Below are 20447 nucleotides of genomic sequence, written 5' to 3'. Positions count from 1 at the left end.
ATGTTCTCTTCCAGGAGTTTTATAGCTTTAGCTCTTACACTTATACCTCTGATCCATTTTGAGTTAAATTTGACATATAGTGTTAAGGAGAAATCCAAATTCATTCTTTTGCATGAAGATATCCAGTTATCCCAGCACAGTTTGTTGAAAATGCTATTTTTCCCCACTGAATTACCTTGGCACTCATTACATTGGGACATGGGAAATAAAGTTTTATCCTTTAGAGATAAACTTGAACTGTGTGGGAAAAAAAATTATATTGGCAGTTTCCACACAATCATTTCTTCCACTAAAGTATGTATTAAATTTTTAATCATCTTATTCAATTGTTTACTTATTTCTTAACTGTCTCTCCATTAGAACGGATACTTTATACAGACAGGAATCATATCTTACATATTATTGAATACCCAAAGCCTACAACAGGGCTCATTCCTACAAGGAACCTAAAAATTATTTACTGGGAAGAATGACAACATGGTCTGGAAGAAAATCTGTCAAATGTTTATACTTTGGTTGGGATTGTCATTACTACTAAACTTTTCTAATATTCTATAATGAACATACATCACTCTTATAATCAGATAAGCAATTAAAGTATTTTGAAGATCTGTAATAATCTGGATTAATATTATTGTTTCTCAAAGTTCTAAGAAAGTCTATTTTTGCCAAACTATTTTAATAACATCAACCTTGAGTCTAGATCTGGGGAGTCATCACTGATGATCTTTCTTTCCCTTCTATTACATACCCAAATTGTAGTAAGTCCTGTCAGGTCTACCCCCAAACACATATCCAATCTACTCACCTCATCAGCTCCACTACTAATAAATTCTAAACCATGCTACCAAATCTACTGCCTGAATAATAACAATGTTTGCTGTTTTTTTTTTTTTTTAATTTGGTCTTGTCTGTACACACATACACAGATGGACAGGGACAAATCATTTCTCTCCACTACTTAACATGTCCCCACTACCACACACCTAATGACTTCCTGATGTGATCAGAACAAAATTCAAATTCCTTACCTTTGGCCTAACCACTTTCCTTGGTCTAATTCTTGCCTATAACTCTTTCCTACTTTTCTCCCCTTGTTCCCTGAATTCTAGCCAAACATGCCTTTATTATGTGCATATGTGGTGCTCATTGTGTTCTCAAGGTCTTTCTACACAGCAGTTCCTTCTGCTGAAATAATCTTCACGTGGCTAGCTCTTTTGTGCCATGCAAGTCTCACCTTAAATGCCACGTACTTCAAGGGCTTTCTCCAACATCCTAGCAGAAAAAGACAACTCTGCTAGTATTCCATATTGATTAATTTTTTCCTACCATTTTAACTACTATTTGACACAATTTTGGTTTCTGCTATTGTTGTTTTGTCTGTTCCTCTATATTAATATGGTAACTTCAATGAGGAACGAACTTTGTTTTTCAATACTGTATCCTTAGTATCTGGATTAATTCTTGGCATATAACAATCCCTTGAATATTTGTTGAATGAATGACTACTCTAAACATTGAGGGCACTGAAAAACTGTCTTTAATTCTTTATTAATTACTTTAGAATAAAAGATACCCAAGAGTGGGGGACAAGATATTTTTACATCAAGAATCAAGTCACCTGAAAAGTCAAAATAAGAAATTCATTACATAAAATGATTCAAAGTAAAGTAACATTAAAGAAATAGTAAAACTATTGAAATATGTTCTAAGGCACTCCTCCCCACTCTTTTATAAGATCTATAATTACAAAAGCATGCACTGGTTGAAAGAATGGTATACATCTATAATCCCAGTCACCTGGGAAGCTAAGGGGATTATCACAAGTTCAAAGTCAGTCTGGGCAACTTAAACCCTATCTCGAAATTACAAAAAAGCTGGGGATGTAGCTCAGTGGTAGAGCATTTTCCTTGCATATGTGAGGCAAGACAAGATCAATACAGGATCTAAGGATTAATAAGAACTTTGAACTATTCTGAACATTTACCCAAGTTAAAACATGCACAAGTAGGAATCTATGTAAATAGTGCTACACATAGCAAGATCCCCAGGCTGTCAAAAATAAATGCTTCTGTATGAGGGGAGGTCAAGTCAAGGGAGGGAGCTGTCAAGTCAAGGAGATCTTTCCAGAATTAGCTCTTCGAAGGATTATATCTGCCTTTTGATTGGCTAAGCAGAAATCCCTTTTCAAGGAGTTAAGTGATTTTTTACTTTTTCCATTCATATAGCAAGTAAAGAAAACAGTATCAATCTAAATTAGATCCAAGGCTGACACCATTTAATATTATTATTCTAACCAACACTGATAAGCACTTTACTACATGCCAGGTACTTCTTTAAACTATGCATCACCCATAGTGTGATGGTAGGTACCATTAACATTCTCACACAGAAGAATCATGAAATCAAGGCATGAAACAGTCAGTAACTTTAAGGTATTATGGTTAGTAAGTGACGGAACCGAGATTTTAAAAAATCTTAATACCCAGACTCTAAGTCCATGCTCTTAACCACTTGTCTCTATGATTTAACTGGAATAACACCTGCTCCAATGGATAAGGATTAAGACAAGATAACACAATGCCTGACACCCAGTACTTATCTAAGACACCATTACTTCTTGTTTTTTTCATTTATTAGGCCTTCAAGTGCTTTTGTATGGTTCAGGATGCCTCAATGAGCATCGAATACCTAAACTGGTTTCATTTTCAAGGAATGGAGGGGAACTGGCATTTATTGAGGGGGTTTCTGTATGCCAGAATTATTTTAAAGGTATTACTCTAATAATGCTTGTCTCATCACAGGATTTTCACTGTAAAATTGACTCTAAATTGCAATGCAGTATAAAAGAGGAGTTCAGTCCTTAAACCTTAATTTCCATGGCATTTTTAAAAAGTATATGGGAACAAAAGGTATAAAAATTCAAGCAATCCATCTTCACGAGAACCTGTCTTTTATAACTAAGAAAAACCTCTTCTTCCTGTTTATTAACATCTGTGTGAGCCTGCCATGAGAGGCATCACACTATTGATATATATAGATTATTTTTAAAGAATCAACATTACAGTTTCACAAAATATCTTAATGAGTGCTATAAAAGAAACATTTGCTATCTTAACACTGGTTCTTGTACATGTGCAGAAATGCAAAGAATTAAAGTGTTGGTAATCATATTAACTTTCCATTACATATTAAATAGACCAATACAGAAAATGTAAGGCTGGTAAAGTAAGGTAGCAACTAACCACATGGCATCTTTTATATATGGCCAGTACTAGGGCTGGGGTTGTGGCTCAGTGACAGAGCACTTGCCTAGCACATATGAGGCACTGGGTTCAATTCTTGTACACTATATGTAAAATAAATAATAATAATAATAAAAAATCCACTGATAACTAAAAAAAATTTTTTTTAAATAGTTTAAAAAATGGTGATAAAGGGGCTGGGTTGTGGCTCAGTGGTGGAACGCTTTGCCTAGCATGTGTGAGACACTGGGTCCAATCCTCAGTACCACTTAAAAAAATAAAAAAGTAAACAAAATCAAGGTATTATGTCCATCTACAATTAAAAAAATAAATAAATACATAAAATGTTGATACAGTATTTTGGATAGACTGATTTGAATAAATTTCACCTTTTCTTTTTACTTTTTAAAATGGGGCTACTAGAAAATTTTAAGTATATAAATAGCTTATATTTTATTTCTATCCTATAATACTGACATAAAAACTAAACATTTTTATAATAACAAAACTTCAGCAATTTAAGAATTCCTCAAAGCTCCCAGAAATCAACAATAAACTTAAAAGGTTGCTCCAAAGCAAGCTGGAAGAGTCTTACCTTTTAGCTCCATTATTATCTGAAAATGCCACGAATAAATACATGAGAACATTTTGAAATAAACCTGATTACATATACAAGCTAAGACAGGAATAAGAACAGGAAACTCATCTTTGCTTTCCTGTGATAAGGCAAACAAAAGTAGCAAACTACAATGATAAAATGTTGAAAGGAGTAAACAATCTTTCTTTGATGTGATCCAAAAGCAAAATGAAGTGACAAATGACTTCACTGATATCCACTGAAGTTTCTAGTCTTGCTCCAACAAAACTGGTTCTCAGCCTTTTCACACTTTCAACTCAATTCAATTCTTAAGTTTTAATTGCATTTGTACTTAAACCAATCACTTTAAAAATATTTTAAAATTGATTCTTCCATTTTAACACAAAAAAGTGAATCATGGATTAGAATAAGTAGCATATACAAGGTCAGTTACTAGAAGACTAGCTCAGTATTAAGTTGAGAATCACTATAAACTAAAATCTTATGATTCAATGGAAGTGTTGGTACAGAATATTCTGATGAATGTAACAAGTGCGTCCAAGGTATTACTGGTATAAATGAGCCGTATGTTTATTTTTCTAAGTCTATATCTTTCTCAAAAAAATTTTAAGAAAAACAAATAGGTGATAGCTCAGAAGCACAATTCCATGTGAAAACTTTCAGCTTCTAACATCAGCACAAGGAAGCAGGGACAAAAAAAAAAAACTGTAATTAAAATATTTCTTAATTGTTAAATGTACCTTTGAATATGACTCATGGATAATTTGGAAAAGAATATTATGCCCCAAAGGAAGTAAATTCAAGATACCATAACAATCTTATTTCTTTATTGTTCTGTTGGTTATATATACAATTAGCAAACAGTACAATAAAGAGAGTAGGCCTAGTAACTCAGGGCACTCAAGTGTTGCTCTGCCGATCTAAAACAATGCATGTATGCACATCTGTAATCTCAGCTACTTGGGAGGCTAAGGCAGGAGGATCTCAAGTCATGGCCAGTCTAGGTGACTTAGCAAGACTCTGTCTTAAGATAAATTTGGAAAGGGCCAGGTGTGTAGTTCAGTGGAAGAGCACTTGCCTAGCATGCACAGGTCCTAGGTTCAATCCCCAGTACTGCCAAAAGAAAAAAAAAAAAAAAAAAAAAGAAGAATAAGAAAACATTGCATTTATATTTAAATTAGTTTTCAACCTGGGTTCGATCCCCAGAACCAAAAAAAAAAAAAAGAATTTGTTTTCAGGACCTTCAAGATTGATTCTAATTTCAAGTACAATGTGTTTCATCTCACGGTATTTAGTTAATACTCAAAATGAATTATCAAGTTACATTAGTATAAAACCACAAATGCTCAGAGTTCTCCTTTACTCTAAGTTAAACATTTTATTTAAACCAATTCTATTAGAAAAATAGTCATGGTTAATTTGTTTTGTTTTGCATGTTTATTTTTGAATATTTTTGAGGGAAGTTTTAATTCACAGCAAATCTGAACAGAAAGTGAAATTCCCATACATCCTCTGTGTTTGTTTTTAATATTTGGCTAGGTGAACTGCCTAAGAAAGAGAGAAGGACAAATATAAAGTGGAAGGGTTTAATCTCCACAGACCTCGGCTAAAAAGGAACTCTACCCTGAAGCACTCCATGGTCAACCCTTACCAGAAGCCTGAGAATGGCAGGTGACTAGCATTAAGAGAGTACTGAATTTCTGTGATTTAGCAGCTGAAGTGACATAGAAAGAGACTAATGTGACAGGAGAGCAATATTATTACATTAGTTTAAAAGTCTTCAAGTGTAAAAAAAAAAAAAGCTGCAAAAGGCTATACAAACACGGCGTTTTTATAAATTTTGCATTTATAGAAATGTAATATGTATTATTAATGATGAACATCATACATGTATAGTGAAAAGTATGGAACTATCAGTGAGAATGGAATACATCAATTTTAGGTGAATATGTTTCCATCCTGGAAACAATGATGGTAAAGAAATCTACCCTCATCATTTTGTATTATGGGAAACAGGTAACTAAAAGGACAGGCCTATTGTATATTCTACAATAAGGCCCATTTCCATTCTTCCTCAAAATTCCCTGGTTTATTTGACCCAGGCCCCCTTTTTCTTTGAGAAATTTCTCCTTAATAAATGTTTTCCTAATTTGCAATAGCCTGAATAAAACAATCTCCTTAATGGGCCAGTACATTATGTCTTTGACACAGGAGTAGTTATCTCTGGGGAAAGAAGGGAATGGGAAAAAGACACATATTTATCTGAATATGGCAAAACCTGAATATGGCAAAAAGTTAACCTTTTTTAAAAGTCTGCATACTTTTCTCCTTAAAATGTTTCAAAATTATTAGCTTGGTTTGTTAGAGCAGAGTTCTGATTAGGCTAAAGTTAAGGGTTAGATTACATAGATAGATCTTAACTTTATTTTAGGGGCAAGAGTATACTCCTACTTTCTAAAGAGCTGCCAGTGCACGCCTTGGTTATAAGAGCTAGGAAAGTCTATGTGTGACATCTCACTCCATATCCAACAAAACTACTGAGCAAACAACCCCAAGAACTTGATGGTGGACTGATAAACAATCTTTGCACTATAATAAAGAGGCTGGCACACCCAGTACACACATACAAAAGAATAAAATTTTTTTAAAAGGTGTGTAAATGTGGTTTTTGTGAAGGTAAGCTCTTTTTTTGGGTGGGGGCACTATAAAGTGAGACATATGAAAACATTAAATCTCATCTTCAAGTGTCCAGGATGATTTTTTGAGTTGGTTTCAAATTGCTTTATTACAAGTGCTTCTAGAAGACTTGGAGAGTACCAGGAAGTAATTCTGCTGTTTTAGAACAAACCCATTAGCAGTTAAAATGAAGTCTCAGAAAGAAAAAAAAAAAAAAAAAAAAAAAAAAAAACAAACTTGGAACCAAGCATGAAACAAAGAAATCTAAACAGTTCCAAATACAGAAAGAAAATGCTAGAAGAGAATCTAGGCTAATACAGGAACTCTTCTTCTTCACAATATTCTCTAAAAGCTGGACTGAGTGAAGATCCTTTGTGTTCACAAGACCAAACATAAGAGTAACCTTTAAAAATGATGGATCGGAATCCTGAACTCTTTGTTTTTTGCAAGCATCCAAGCCAAAGTAGCTTGTAAGGGCTTCTTGATCTCACTAAGACCAAAAAGTCAGATCTATTTAGAATTCATCCATGTTTTTATTTCTTCTCCCAACAAGTACAAAGAAATAGAAAAAAGACTTTCCCTTTATTTTATTTCAAGGTACAAAATTATGGAATTTAAGCTCTAATATTAAGTATGTAACTTAAGTGTTTAACCAAAGTCAAATATTTGGTCCTATTTTCAAACAAAAATAAAGCCTGTACTAGCAACTAAATAAATAAATAAGTCAGAAGACCCTAATGCAGGCTCCAGTCTACTTCAAAGCACTTTCATCAACGTGGATGTTTTTAAATTTATCAAAACTCAAAGCCCTTAGTTTAAAAGTCTTCTAGTGTAAAGTAGTATATATACTTAAAATCTTAAAGAGGTTAAAATGGTGATCCTCTTGGTAACTTACATTAAACCAAAAAGAACCACAGACTAAATATCAAACCCCCATTACACAATCTCAATCAAGAAACTACCAGTTTTTTTTCTCCCTCTAATGAGTCAGCCTACCTCTCTTCATGAAAGTTGCAATACCTTAAGAAAACCAAAACTGCTATTCCACGAAAACATTTTGTATGCAGATAAAACTGGTACCAAGTAATTCCAGACAGAAAGATGCAATAACAGTGTGATATTTCTAACAAAGTCTGGTTAAGACTTTGCCTGCAAATCATTGACCAAAAATGGTAACAATGTGCGCCCTACAGAAAATGACAAAATGTTCTACCTGATCGTAGAATGCTATTTTACAGCAGATAAGAGTGACAATTTAGAGAAAGAAAATAATATGTAAATTAAGCCAAAACTCTATCATCTACAATATACTAAATATGTTTACTTTTTACTGACTCGGGTAATTTAACGGACTTTTTAAAAGCTCTTAAATCTGCTTCAATTAGCATTCCAGCATCCTGCCCAAAGCTTGCATGTCAAGTTCTGGCAAAGCTAAACGTTTACGTGTAAAAGAACTTTTCTAGTAGTACACGGACAGATCGGGTAGGGAAGGGTTAAAAGAGACACTGCCAAGCTTGACAAGCACAACGAGAGTGCTGCTGGAAGCTGATTGCCAGATACGACAAACAAAGCGGCTGCAAGGCCACCCAGTTCTTAATCATTCCAGGGTCACGCTCGTCAGCGATCATTCCACCCTCTAGAGTTTTTCAATAAAGGTCTTATTTTTCTAATTGATGGAAAGAACTCAAGACCGAAACAGGCGCCAGTCACTGAGCCGGCTTTGGGAAACCCGCGCCAACAAAGATCTTCGCCGGGTTCCAACACCCCTCCCCCCCGGCCTGCAGACCCCAAGATCTGTATCCGAGGCGGTGAGGGCGTTCGCCCCTGTGTACCAAGGCCGGGAGAGATTCCGCCGAGGCGACAGTTCCGGCGGCGGCCTCGAAGCAGCTGGGAGCGGAGCAAAAGGCCGGAGTGCCGCCCCAGGGCGCAGGGCCCAAACCGGGTATCGGAAGCCAGGGAACTCTCCATCGGGAGACTGCAGCCCAGCCGGGTTCCTTCCCTCCCGTGGCGGAGACGCTGCTCCCGCCCCTCAGCTCCGTACCCGCTGCTCCCCGGAGGCTAGAAGTCCTTGGACGTCTCAGTCCACGCTTCGGGCTCCCTCCCACTCACCATTTTCACCGCGGCTGTCTGAGGAACACGGGGAAGGTAGCCGACCCGCACCGAGTCTACGGAGCGTCCTCCTCGCAGCTCCGAGACCAAGAGACCAAGCGCGAAGCCGATGCGGCGGCGCGAGCCTACCAGGGGGCGGGCGCGCGCCAGGGGGCGGGCGCGCGCCTCGCACCCAAACGCGGTTGCGCACGTCACGCACCGCCCGCCGTTGCTGTGCAACCGGCAGACCTGGCAACGGTCGGTCTGGCAACGCCCCGTTCCAGCGACCCTCAGGGACTCCCAACTGTGGGGAGGCCTCGGTCACCTTCTTGGGGCTGGGGGGCTGGTATCCCTTCACCGTCCGGGTCTTTGGAAGTGTAAGTGGGTCCCCTAACCCTCCTGAAGACAAGGAGGTGGAGCCTAGGCTGACACCTACCGGCGAGGGGCGGGCAAAGGATGAACTAAGAGGGAGTGGCTCTCCCCATGGGGCGGGGCCAGAGGATGCCCCGCCCACTGCGCAGCGGTTGCCCTTTCATAGAAGTAGCCACCTGGCCAGGTGTGCACCGCCGCTTGCGGGGGTGAGGGGCACGCTGGGGGCGGAGGATGGACTCAGCCCCCGGAGGATGCGGACGGGAGGGAGGACTGGCTGGACGACCGGCGGAACCAGGCCCCAGCCGTGGCGGAGGGGCCGCATCCCGCATTTTTTACCTACTTTGGTGTGATTCCCGCCACCCTCCTCTGATTGGCCAACACGGCACGTCGGGCCCTCGCGTGAGAGGAAAAGTCTGCACATTTTTCCTCCTTCCCGAGGCGACCGTGGCCATTCAGAGTGCTTTGTGACTCACCGCTAATTTCAGGTCTGGAAAACAAGGAGTGATTTATTTATCTTTGGGAACAACCGAGAGGAGGCCGACGGCCCGCAGGGGTGTGGCTGGGAAATGGCAGCGTTGCCTTGGAATGATGGACCCTGGCCCGCTGATCCGTTTTGGAAGGTGTTAATTTGGGACTGTGTTTTTCTAATGGGCGGTTGCAGCAGAAACAGTTTTCAGAGGGATATTAGGAATCCCGAGGTTTTTTCTGCGGGTGTTTTTGTGGGGAATAAAGGGAACAGGCAGAATCAACTGGGATGATTAAGTTTTACTTAATTTAGTCTACCGAGAACATCATGGTCTATACCAAAACTATTTTAATTCTCCAAAATGAGCCTTTTGGACAAGATGATTGGTATTTCCCCCACCCCTGCGTGCTATATAAAATCTAGGATGTATGTGGCTTTTGTTCTGCCCACGCAACATAAAAACCCATTTCTCATTACTTTTTTTTTTTTAAAGGCAGTAAGTTGTGTTATTTTTAAGCCTTTACCACTTGCTACAGGATTTTTGGCAGGTTAGAACATTGGCATTGGAATCACGTGAATAACTTTGTTCCAAGTCAGATTTGTGAGTTTCTGACTTAGTGCATCTAGGATGAGACCTGAGAATTCGCATTTCTAATATTTCCTAGGTAATGCTCATGTTGTTGATTGGAGCTCACTCTGAGAACTCTGGCTAATGAGAAAGAACCCATCTGTATCCAGCTGTATCTGGAACCTTTGTTTTTTGTGTGCCTGGGACTCATTGCCTTCCCCCGCCCCACCACCACCAAGTAGGAGACTTCCTTTCTAGTCCAAAATTGGAGCGTGCTCATTTAAGGACACACGCCTGCCTCCTCCAGCCTCTCACTTGTGCATTTTATTCTCCACTCTGCCACCAATTGTGTCCAAGCATAAGAATTTGATCCTGTTACTTTCCTGCGTAAAATTTTCTGTGACTTCCTCCAGAATGTTCAGCAAGTCCAAAGTATGTGGCTTCTGCCCATAGCCTTGGTGTACCTTTTCTAACATGTGTCCCACATCTTCCAAAATGTCCACCTGTACCTCATTCCAATACTCTTCTTGCTCTTTCTAACTGCCATGATCACAAATCTGCTCATTATTCAATCTTAAATGTTCTCATCACCTCACTGCTTCCCAAGGAATCAATAGTGAACCCTTCTATAATCCCACAGTTCATCAATTCTAGAATCTTAGCATCCAGATTGCCTGGGGATCTTGTTAAAAAAATGCAGACTCAGGAATTTAGGGGTGCAGTCTCAGATGCCACCAGAAGATGCAGATGCCTCTTGTCCTCAAACCACATTTTCAGAATGAAGTTTTTATGGGTTTTCCCTACTGTTAATAAAATGTAGTTCTGTAATTGTTTGTTTGTATATACAAATAAGCACACTCCAATATATTTGCCACTACCACTAAATTAGGCTGGGAGTTGCTTGAGGTCGAGAGATATTTAAAATGCATCTTATATGAACTGACCTAACCCTTCATACATTATAGTTTAATGTTTGTTCGGTAAGTTAACCGGTATCAGAAGATGTTTTAGGATAGATCAGGTAAAATTCCATATCACTTCATCGTGGCCTAAGAACTCTCGTTTTCTTGAGGTTCCATTGAACTTCAGCTTCTGCCCATAGCCTCGGTGTACACTTAAGTGTTCTTGATATTTGCCCCCCTCATCCCACGAAGGGAAAAAGTTTTAGCAAAATGCTTTAGACTATTTTTGTGCCCCCCACCCAGTTCAAATACAGAAGTCTTATCCCCAGTGCAATGGTATTTGGACGTGGGCCTTTAGGATATGGTTAAGTTATGAGGACAGATCCTCCAGGAATGGGATTAGTGTTCCAGACCGAGACTCCTTTGCCCCTTCTACCAGTGTCGGCACACAGAGGCTGCTATGAACCAGGAAATGGTCCCTCACCAAACACTGAGTCTACTGGTGCCTTCATCTTGAACTTCCCCAGCCTCCAGAACTATGAAAAATATTTCTATTGTTGATAAACCAACTCTATGGTATGATATTCTTTAAAGCAGCCTGAACTAACTATAGCACATAAAATCTCTTCTTAAATAGGAGATGAGTGTATTCCGTCTTTCATTTAGAAAACATTTGCATAGTTAACAGTCTGTGAACTTAGAAGCACTTTTATTTAAAACCATTAATGTGAGTGGCAAGGAAAAATAAATTATACATTAATGAGGAGCTTGCAGAGACATGGGTTAATAGGTTGTCTGGAAATTTTTCCTTTGCCAGAGAAATAACCCTGTTGGAATACAGCATTAAAAAAAAAAAAAATCTAAAGTCTCACCCCTGTCTCCCTACAAATATGCTTCTTTTTAATACCCTGCCCTTATTAAAGACTACAGTCTTTAAAAAATAATTTTAATCATGTCAGTAAGACATGAATATATTCTCATTACACCTGATTCAAACAAGCTGGACATGGTGGTCAACACCTGTAATCCCAGCTACTCAGAAGGCTGAGGTAGGAAGATCACAAGTTTGAGGCCAACCTTGGCAACTTAGCAAGACTATGTCTCAAAACTAAAAAGGGTTGGGGGTATAGCTCAGTGATACAGTGCTTACCTAATATGTGTGAAGCCCTGTGTTCAATCCCCAGTACTGCTCAGAGTTGGTATATTGACTTGCTAGTGTTTGAGATAGTCTCTGTGCATGAAAATAAGATTCAAATAGTACGACAAAAGAAAACTCTTTAAGTACCTACTTTACTTTCCTATAATCTCAGTCCCCTTCTCAGAGGTAACCACTGATGTTAATTTGTGGTATAGCCTTACAGATAAGTATGCCTTATGCATGTGTTTTGCTTTTGATGGTGTTCTTTTTTAATGGTTTTATGCTGGTCTGTAGTGTCCTGTAGCTTGTTATTGTAATTGTTATTCATACTCTTTCCCCTACTGATAACCATTTAGGTTATTTCCAATGCATACCTATCACAAACAATGTTTCAGAGACCAGCCTTATGACTTATGACAAATAAGGGAGTCAAATATTTGGTTTAAAGCTAGACTAAATGAGTTCAGACTATTCAAAATGAATGTGAAAGAATGTACCGTGTTTTTGAAAAATGACCACATAGGTAGATCCCCAAGATACACTGTTGAATGAATGAATAAAAACAAGGTGTACTTCTGTATGTATTGTTGAGCCTGTTTGCATCTTTTAAATGTATGTTGTCAAGACTTCAAAACAGTAGTTTAAGCCACTATTTGATTTGTGAAATTTATTTTACTTACAAAAAAAAATGCGGAGGCATAACTCGGATTTGGTATATTGACTTGCTAGTGTTTGAGATAGTCTCTATTCTGTTGTTTGTATCCTGTTGTGTATAATTTCCTTTCCCTAAGTCACCTAATGGTCCACAATAGCTGCTAGAACACCAGCTGTTACTTGCACATTCTAAGCAGTAATAAGGAAGAAAAGGTAAAAAGGGCACCCCTCCCTTTTTAAGAAAACTTCCCAGAAGTACAGGGTTGCCACTTTTATCTCAGTGACCAGAACTCAGTCATAGGCTGGGAAATGTGGTCTCTGCCCTGACCAGTAGTATGCTTAGCTGTAAAATTGGGGTTCCTTTACTAAGGAAGAAGGGGAAAATGGATATTGGGAGATATCTAGTGATAACTACCATAGGTGGATATTATTGGTCTCCTTCTGGTGAGATAGGCTAAGAGATGTTCCTTATACCCAGAGGTGTAAGCAATTTGCTCTAAGTTCATGACCCTTACCATTAGGCCACATGACACATCACTAGTAAGGAAGATGAAGAGAACTGAGGTGTCTTTTGGTGCTTCCCTAACATAACAGAAATGTGTTAATGCTAAAACTAATGGAAGCTGAAGAAAATATGTTCTCAACATTACTTACTGCCCTGAAGAAAATATGTTCTCGACATTACTTACTGCCCACAGCCTGTTCATAATGGATCATGCCTCCTCAAGGGCCCTGGCATCTATTTTTGGTAAAGGCTAAATATATTTGAGTATATTCAATGGAGTGATACAGTATCACATGATAACATTGATTTCTCTATTATTAGTCTTTAAGGTAGAGTAAAAGTCCTATGCTACTCTTTTTTATAATGTTTAACAATTCCATGTGTTTTTTTCAGATAATAGTGCACTTCTTAAGGTAAACCAGGAGAAAATGGAAAAGAAAGTAGCATAACAATCTTTTTTTCATTTTTTACTGCATTTTAACTACACAAAATAATGGATTTCATTGTGACATGCTCTTACATGCAAATAACATACTTTGATCACACTCACCCACATTGCCCTCCCAACCATCCCCTAAGGATGGGGGAGGGAAATCCCTCATCCCTTTCCTCTTCTCTAATAGCCCTCTATTACTTTCCTGTTGTCTTTTACCCCCTAGATTGCTAGATTACCCCCTAGATTGTACATATGAGGGAAAACATGCATTATTTGAGTCTGGTTTATTTCCCTTACCATTATGATCTACAGTTCTATCCATTTTCCTGCAAATGACATGATTCCATTCTTTATGGCTCCATTGTGTCTATATACCACATTTTCTTTATCTATTTATTCATTAATGGGCACCAGGGATGGTTCCATGGCACGAAATCTTGGCCAATACTTCTTAACTGTTCTTGGAGTTCCCTTTGAGAGTCTTACAAAAAGTCTAAGCTCCCCTCTCTGGAAAGATACATATTTATTCCAATTCATAAAACTTGGCCTATAAACTGCAGGAGCTCATGCACTCCTCTGAAGCACATCTGTTAAACTAGATGTTTCCAGAGTCTTTGGGAAGTGTTCCAAAGGAAGCCCAGTTTAGGGATAAATGAACAATCCCACAGTTCCTCACACACAGACATATACACACCAACCTCAGAGTTGGTATCTCACTGCTTATTGATAGCATAAAATCTTTCAGAACTTTCCAATGTAGAACATTTTTTTTAAAGTACAACTGGTCTCAAAAACACATAGGAGTGCAGTTTTATACATTCGTTAAACTGTGTCTTGGGGATCCATCCCATTTTCATAAGCATGCTACATTCTATAATTCAGATCTGGGAGTTATACCTCTGAAGGAAAATGAGCCATGAAAGATTCAGAAACAGTCAATAAAGGGAACCAAGTATTTTGGTTTAAGGATAAACAAAATGAATTCAAACTCTTCTGAATGCAAAGAAGCTCAAGGGTTGAGCGTCATCACAGGCTGCAAAATCAACAGTAGGAATGAAGTAAGTAGACATTTCACAGCAAAACATTAATGTATAAAACAAAAGGGCTTCTCTTAAAGATCAGAAGAAATTTCAGGAAAAATATAAAGACTAATTTACATGGTGTGAAAGAACAGGAGGAAAATAACAGGAAAGGAAAGCCATGTCACAGCAACAGGTTGGTCATGGTGAACTCTCTGATGAGGACCCATTTTTCTCTCACCCTGTCCTACTACTCTATAGACCACTGTCTCCCCCACTGCTACTACAGGACTGAAAAACCTCCAAATCTACAAGACATCTCCCCAGAGACTGCCAGATAATACTAAGGCTGCCTTGAAGCCCTGCTTGGGTGTGGGGAGATGACAAATTCAAGTGGACTGCAGAGGCCCAGAGCTTTCCCTCACTTCCCCAAGTTTGATGACTGAATGATAATATCCTGGAACAGAGAGGGGAGAGGAAACAGGAAGACATCTGAAAGGGACAGGAGCTCCTGGTTGAGGTAGGAGGTTAAGCCCAGATTCCAACGTCAGTGGCTACCAGCCTCCCTACCTGTCTCCCCTAGACTTGCCAGGAGCTGCACCAATTTCCTCTCTCCCCAGGTATTCTGTAAAAGCCAAGTAAGGAAACATCTCAAGTCCATGGATGAAGATCATGAGACATAGGAGAAATCTAAAGAAAGACAACAAACTAAATAAACTCAAGCAGAAGAAAAAGGAGGGCAAGAAATTAAAATGAGCATAATAAATATTCTCAGAGAAGGAAAGATACTGATAAACCAGGGCAGGAATAAGCAGCTATGGAAGAATTGGGGACATTAGGAATATAAATTATTTTTGTAGAAATAAAAGATTCAGTGAATGGATTGGGAAACAGCCTGGATATATCCAAAATAAGGATATGAGTCAAACGTTGGGATCAAGGAATTAACCTGGAAGGTATCAAGACAGTATAAAGAAATGCAAAGAGGGGGCAGAGTTGAGTTAATAGAGCATTCGCCTAACATATGCAAGGCCCTGGGTTTGGTCTCCAATACCACCCCCCCATAAAAGGGGGAAAAATGAGAGAAGCAAAAAATTTAGAGAAAATTCAAGGCATGGAAGATAAAGGGGAAAAGGCTGTACAAAGGAATCCAGATTATGGAATTAGTGAAACAAGGAAGGAAATATTGAAGAAATAATAACCTGATTCTGCTACTTTTTAAAAATTAACTATGGAATTCATTATTTCAATATTAGTTTTGTACATACTCCGTTCGGAGCCATGAGTGAAATGGACAAGGTTCTTGCTATCTATCATGAACTTTAATCTTAGTGTGCCAGAGATTGACACACAACTAAACACAAAAGCACGGGTTATGAATGATAAGTGCTCTGTTGACAATAAAACTGGATGATGTGAGAATGTGAGAGAGGATAACTGAGGGTGAAAGGGTGCTAATTAAATGGTTCTCAGAGAAGTTTTACTTTTGAAACAAGTATTTCAGAGACATTTTCTATGAAAAGGTAGGATTTTTATCTGGGAGTTAAATTTTAGGAAGAACACAGCCAAGTAAAGGTCTGGGGGAAACATTCCAGATGGAGGAAATGACTTTGGTGTGTTCAAAGAACAGAAAGAAGACTGGCTGGGGCCTGAGGAGCTAGGGTATGTACCCTGGATGAAGCTATGAGGTTATCATGTATGTATAGCTATAGGTACCATGGTGAGGAAATTGAGCGATTAATAAAAACCTGAACTATAGCCTCAGTGTTAAACAATGGATTTGTTGTTATATTATTTTTTATTTATGTTAGGTTAAACACTTTTCTATTGATAATGTTCAATTACCTTTGACCTACAAAAATAGGAGTTGTGGTTCAGTCTAATACATACTAACCACATAGGTATCTGAGCAGTCTAGTCTTTAAAAATAGATTTTAAAAAATGATTCTTTTTATAATTCCATCATCTATTAAAAAACCACCCAGATTTCTTGTATGAAACAGAGGAGCAAAGTGTTAAAAAATAAAAACTTGGCTGGGAATAGTGGGCACACTTATAATCTCATTGACTAGGGAGGCTGAGGCAGGAGGATCGAAAGTTCATGGTCAGCCTGGGCAATTTAATGAGACTCTGTCTCAAAATAAAACCTAAAAAGAACTGGGAAGAATAGAGTTACTTTAGATTAGATAGAGGGAGTGAAGGGAGGGGAACAGGTATGGGGGTAGGAAGGGTAGTAGAGTGAAACATTATTACCTCATGCACATGAATGACTACATGACTGATGTGATCCATCAATCTGTACAATCAGAAAAATGAAAAACTATACTCCATTTATGTATGACTTATCAAGATACATAAATGCACTAGAACAAATTTTTAAAATTTAAAAAATAATTTTTTTTAAAAGGACTGGGAATGTAGCTCAGTAGTAGCATGCCCCTAACTTCAGTCACCACTACTGCAAAAATAAATAAATAAATAATCAAGCAAGCAAGCTTGTGTTTGGAAGCAAAAATCCAGTATCTTGTTTACATTCACAATGGAATGCCCCTTTGAAATTTTTTCAGTTAGATTTGACGGATGTTTACTGAGGTTCTACTGTGTGCCAGTTGTGGCCATGCTAACAACCAGGAATACCAAGATGAATAAATCATGGGCCCTGCCACAGGGAGATCACAAGTGAAAATAGATCAATGCTAAGATGAACTTGGACAGGGTTCCCTTGGGAATTCTCAAGATCTTAACTGGTGGGATAGATCTGACTAGGGAGATGTCCACAGAGGAGGAAAATGAGTGTTACTGACAAGCTTTCTCACTTGTGTTTGCCAATAGGAATACAGAAGAGAGGACTAGAGAGTCACTCAGAGGTTTAGAGGAAGAGAACACATGTTCCTACCAAAATATTAGACTCCCTGAACTAAGATGTGTAAGATAGATATAGAAATGAATTTATAGTTCATTTTGTTTTCTTTGTGGGTGGGGGAGCTGATCTGACTTACTTCTATTTCTCCTTCCTTCTGGGCATGGAGGAGGAATGACAAACAATGATTCAGTCAAAGAAACACAGTGCTTTTTCGTGAGGGAACTCAGTTATAGTCACCAGAAACAGAAGCAAAGAGCTATGGCCATGATATGAAATCTGAATGCCTTTTAATATACGTTTTGTTTTTACCACTAAGTCTCCAGTATTTCTATCAGCAGTCCCTCAATGAGGTGTTTCAGTCTGGATGTCACAAGTTCTAATCTTGACAGGCGTTGACATCTGCAAGATGTACCTCTCTGGACTTCCGTGTCCTCACCTGGAAACTGAAGGTGTTGATGAGTTTAACCTCTTTCGCTCTGAGATGTGACACCTGCACTCTACAGAAGATTTACTGAGGCTGCAATGTAGCCAGTGGTAGAGCATGAGCTTGGCATGTGTGATGCCCTGGGTTCCATCCCCAGCAGCCCCCCCAAAAAAGCAAACAAACAAAGATTTGTTGAGTACTTAGCATAATCTTAGCAAATTGTAGAGTATCCTATTCTAACCATACTACAGCACTTGAATTTTTATTCATAAACTCTTAAGATTTGGGCTCTAGATTCAAAGCATTTTTATACAGAAAAATCAATTAATTACCGTAATGATCTAGCCTACAGACTAATGGGATTCCCTCAGCTATCCACACTCGGGGAAAGGGAACTGATTGGTACAAAGGGACCAAACAGCATTAACTTCTCACACTCTCACATGCAAATGAGGCCAACAGTAACATCCTGGAATCAGTCCTCCTATTTTTTTTTCTTTAGGGTGGTAGTGGGGGAAAGAGATCAGTAAATTTAGGGCCAGTCATTAAGAGATGGTCCCCTGGTGAAACTTTCCATGCTGGAAGTGTTAGGAATCACTTGCTCATTTTTATTCTTGATCCTGCAGGAAACCCTTCCTCCAGTGAGTCACTTCCTCTTCACCAAACTCTAAAGATTCCTAACTTGCCCAGCCCAGACCTGGCCCTGGACAGAGAGTTCTGGGCTGTTAGGCAGGAAGGGTACGTCTGGTGGCAGGTAGCATACCTCTGAAATGTCAGAGAAGGATCCTCCAAGAAGGAGAAAGTGTACGTGAGTTCTGATGAAAGCCAAGTGTTGGGTTCTAGGTTCCCCATTCCCTCCCGCCCCTTTCATTTGAAACGGCTCTAGGAAAGAAACACCCATAGAAGGTGCAGTGGATTGCGGGTTTCATTTATGACTCATGGAAATTTCTAAAATGATAAATATTGGCTCAGCAGTAGCCTGACCTAAGAAACACTCCACTAAACGAGACACCATGGTTACAAGAAACAAAAAGCATATTCAACAAATAAACTGTGATTCCACTTCCAGCCTCTCAGAGAAAAAAAAGAGCAGAAAGGGAGGCCTGGGTTCTGCAAGTTTCCCTTCTTGGCTGACCAAGGCTCCTTTTGATTTTCCTGAGGTCAGAAACTTCCCGGGGTTGGTTGCAGTATCTTCCTGGCCAGGAATACATTTTCAAATGGTTTTGGTTCAGTATTTTACTTAGTGAAAACTTTTTTTGGCTAATATATGAAAATCTTCACCAACCATAAAATTTAATGAGAGGGAAAATATTTTCCCCTGAGGAAAAAGAAAAACAAAAGGAAAATAAAAGTTTCCTTGCTGAGTAAAAAAAATCCCTCCATCTCTGTGTGTAGAAGAAACTGGACATCCCGAAGGATGTTAAAAATCTGGAATATTGGGGCTGGGGTTGTAGCTCAGTGGTAGAGCGGTTGCCTAGCATGCATAAGGCACTGGGTTCAATCCTCAGCACACATAGAAATAAATAAAATTAAGATATTAAAAAATCTGGAATATCAATTTATTTCAGAGAAAACTTGGAGGATAAGTCATAAATAATGGTTGGGGGTCCTCCTGAGTCTGATTTTTATTTCTTTTAAAATACAGTCAAAATTAATTTCCCCTTAGCTGATTTTATTTTCTAAAGAAAATGTAATATACTAATATTCATACCCAATTAAAAGGTAATAACTGAGATTTAGTAACAGCAGCATTACTGATTAGCACACATACACACATAAACTATACAGTCTGTACGTTGAAAGGAGAATTAATAACAAAATGATACAAGACTCAGGCCACAATTCCTTTTTAATCCTTCATTTTATAAAATTTTAATTGAAATAATTGTATATGTTGATGGGAAATAGTGGGATATTTTGATATATGTATACATTGTATAATGATCAAATCAGGATATTTAACTCATCCAGCATCTTGAACAATTATCATTTCTTTATGGCAAGAACACTCATTAAAGTTCTTATAGCTATTTTGAAATATATGGTATGATATGTTAAATATAATCACCCTTCTGTGAAATAGAACATCAGAAGTGAAGCCTCCCATCCAGCTGTGACTTGGTGGCCATGAACCAATCTCTTCCCTGCCTTCCCAGGCCTCGGTGCCCACCACTCTAACTCTACTCCCATGAGATCAGCTGTTTTGGATTCCACATATGGGTGACATCATAATGGTATTTTTCTTTCTGTGCTTCAAGTAAAGCAGCTAAAGGGAATGTTAAGCATGTGAAGGTCCCAGCAAGGTGCCTGAAAAGAGTTCCAAATCTAAATTCTTGCCACCACTCAAGGACATATGGACTTCCCTTGAACAAGAGGGAGACCATGGTGGAACCATGGCAAAGACTCTAGAACGCATTGAAGGGAGGCAGGAGGACAGTGACACAGCTGTCCATGTGCTTCTGTCCATACGCTTCTGCAGAGAAACCATCTTGA

At 38.7% G+C, this 20447-nt stretch overlaps 2 protein-coding genes across 3 annotated transcripts in view; one reads left to right on the top strand and one right to left on the bottom strand.

Annotated features, from left to right (window-relative positions):
- Positions 1–8899, bottom strand: part of Dstn (destrin, actin depolymerizing factor) — a 34259-nt gene extending 25360 nt beyond the window's left edge. Inside the window, exon 1 of the mRNA XM_047540858.1 lies at positions 8629–8899. Within this exon, the coding sequence (XP_047396814.1) occupies positions 8629–8631 (3 nt within the window). The 5' untranslated portion in view covers positions 8632–8899. The remainder of the gene's footprint in view (positions 1–8628) is intronic.
- Bfsp1 (beaded filament structural protein 1) overlaps positions 8227–20447 on the top strand; it is a 70370-nt gene continuing 58149 nt past the window's right edge. For both annotated transcript variants that reach the window (XM_047540857.1, XM_047540856.1), the window contains exon 1: positions 8227–9464. The gene's annotated coding sequence lies outside the window, so the exon portion shown is untranslated. The remainder of the gene's footprint in view (positions 9465–20447) is intronic.

Source organism: Sciurus carolinensis, chromosome 2 (assembly GCF_902686445.1).
Source record: "Sciurus carolinensis chromosome 2, mSciCar1.2, whole genome shotgun sequence".
NCBI lineage: Eukaryota > Metazoa > Chordata > Mammalia > Rodentia > Sciuridae > Sciurus > Sciurus carolinensis.
Note: the sequence above shows the minus strand (reverse complement) of the source record. Positions and strands in the feature narration are given on the sequence as shown.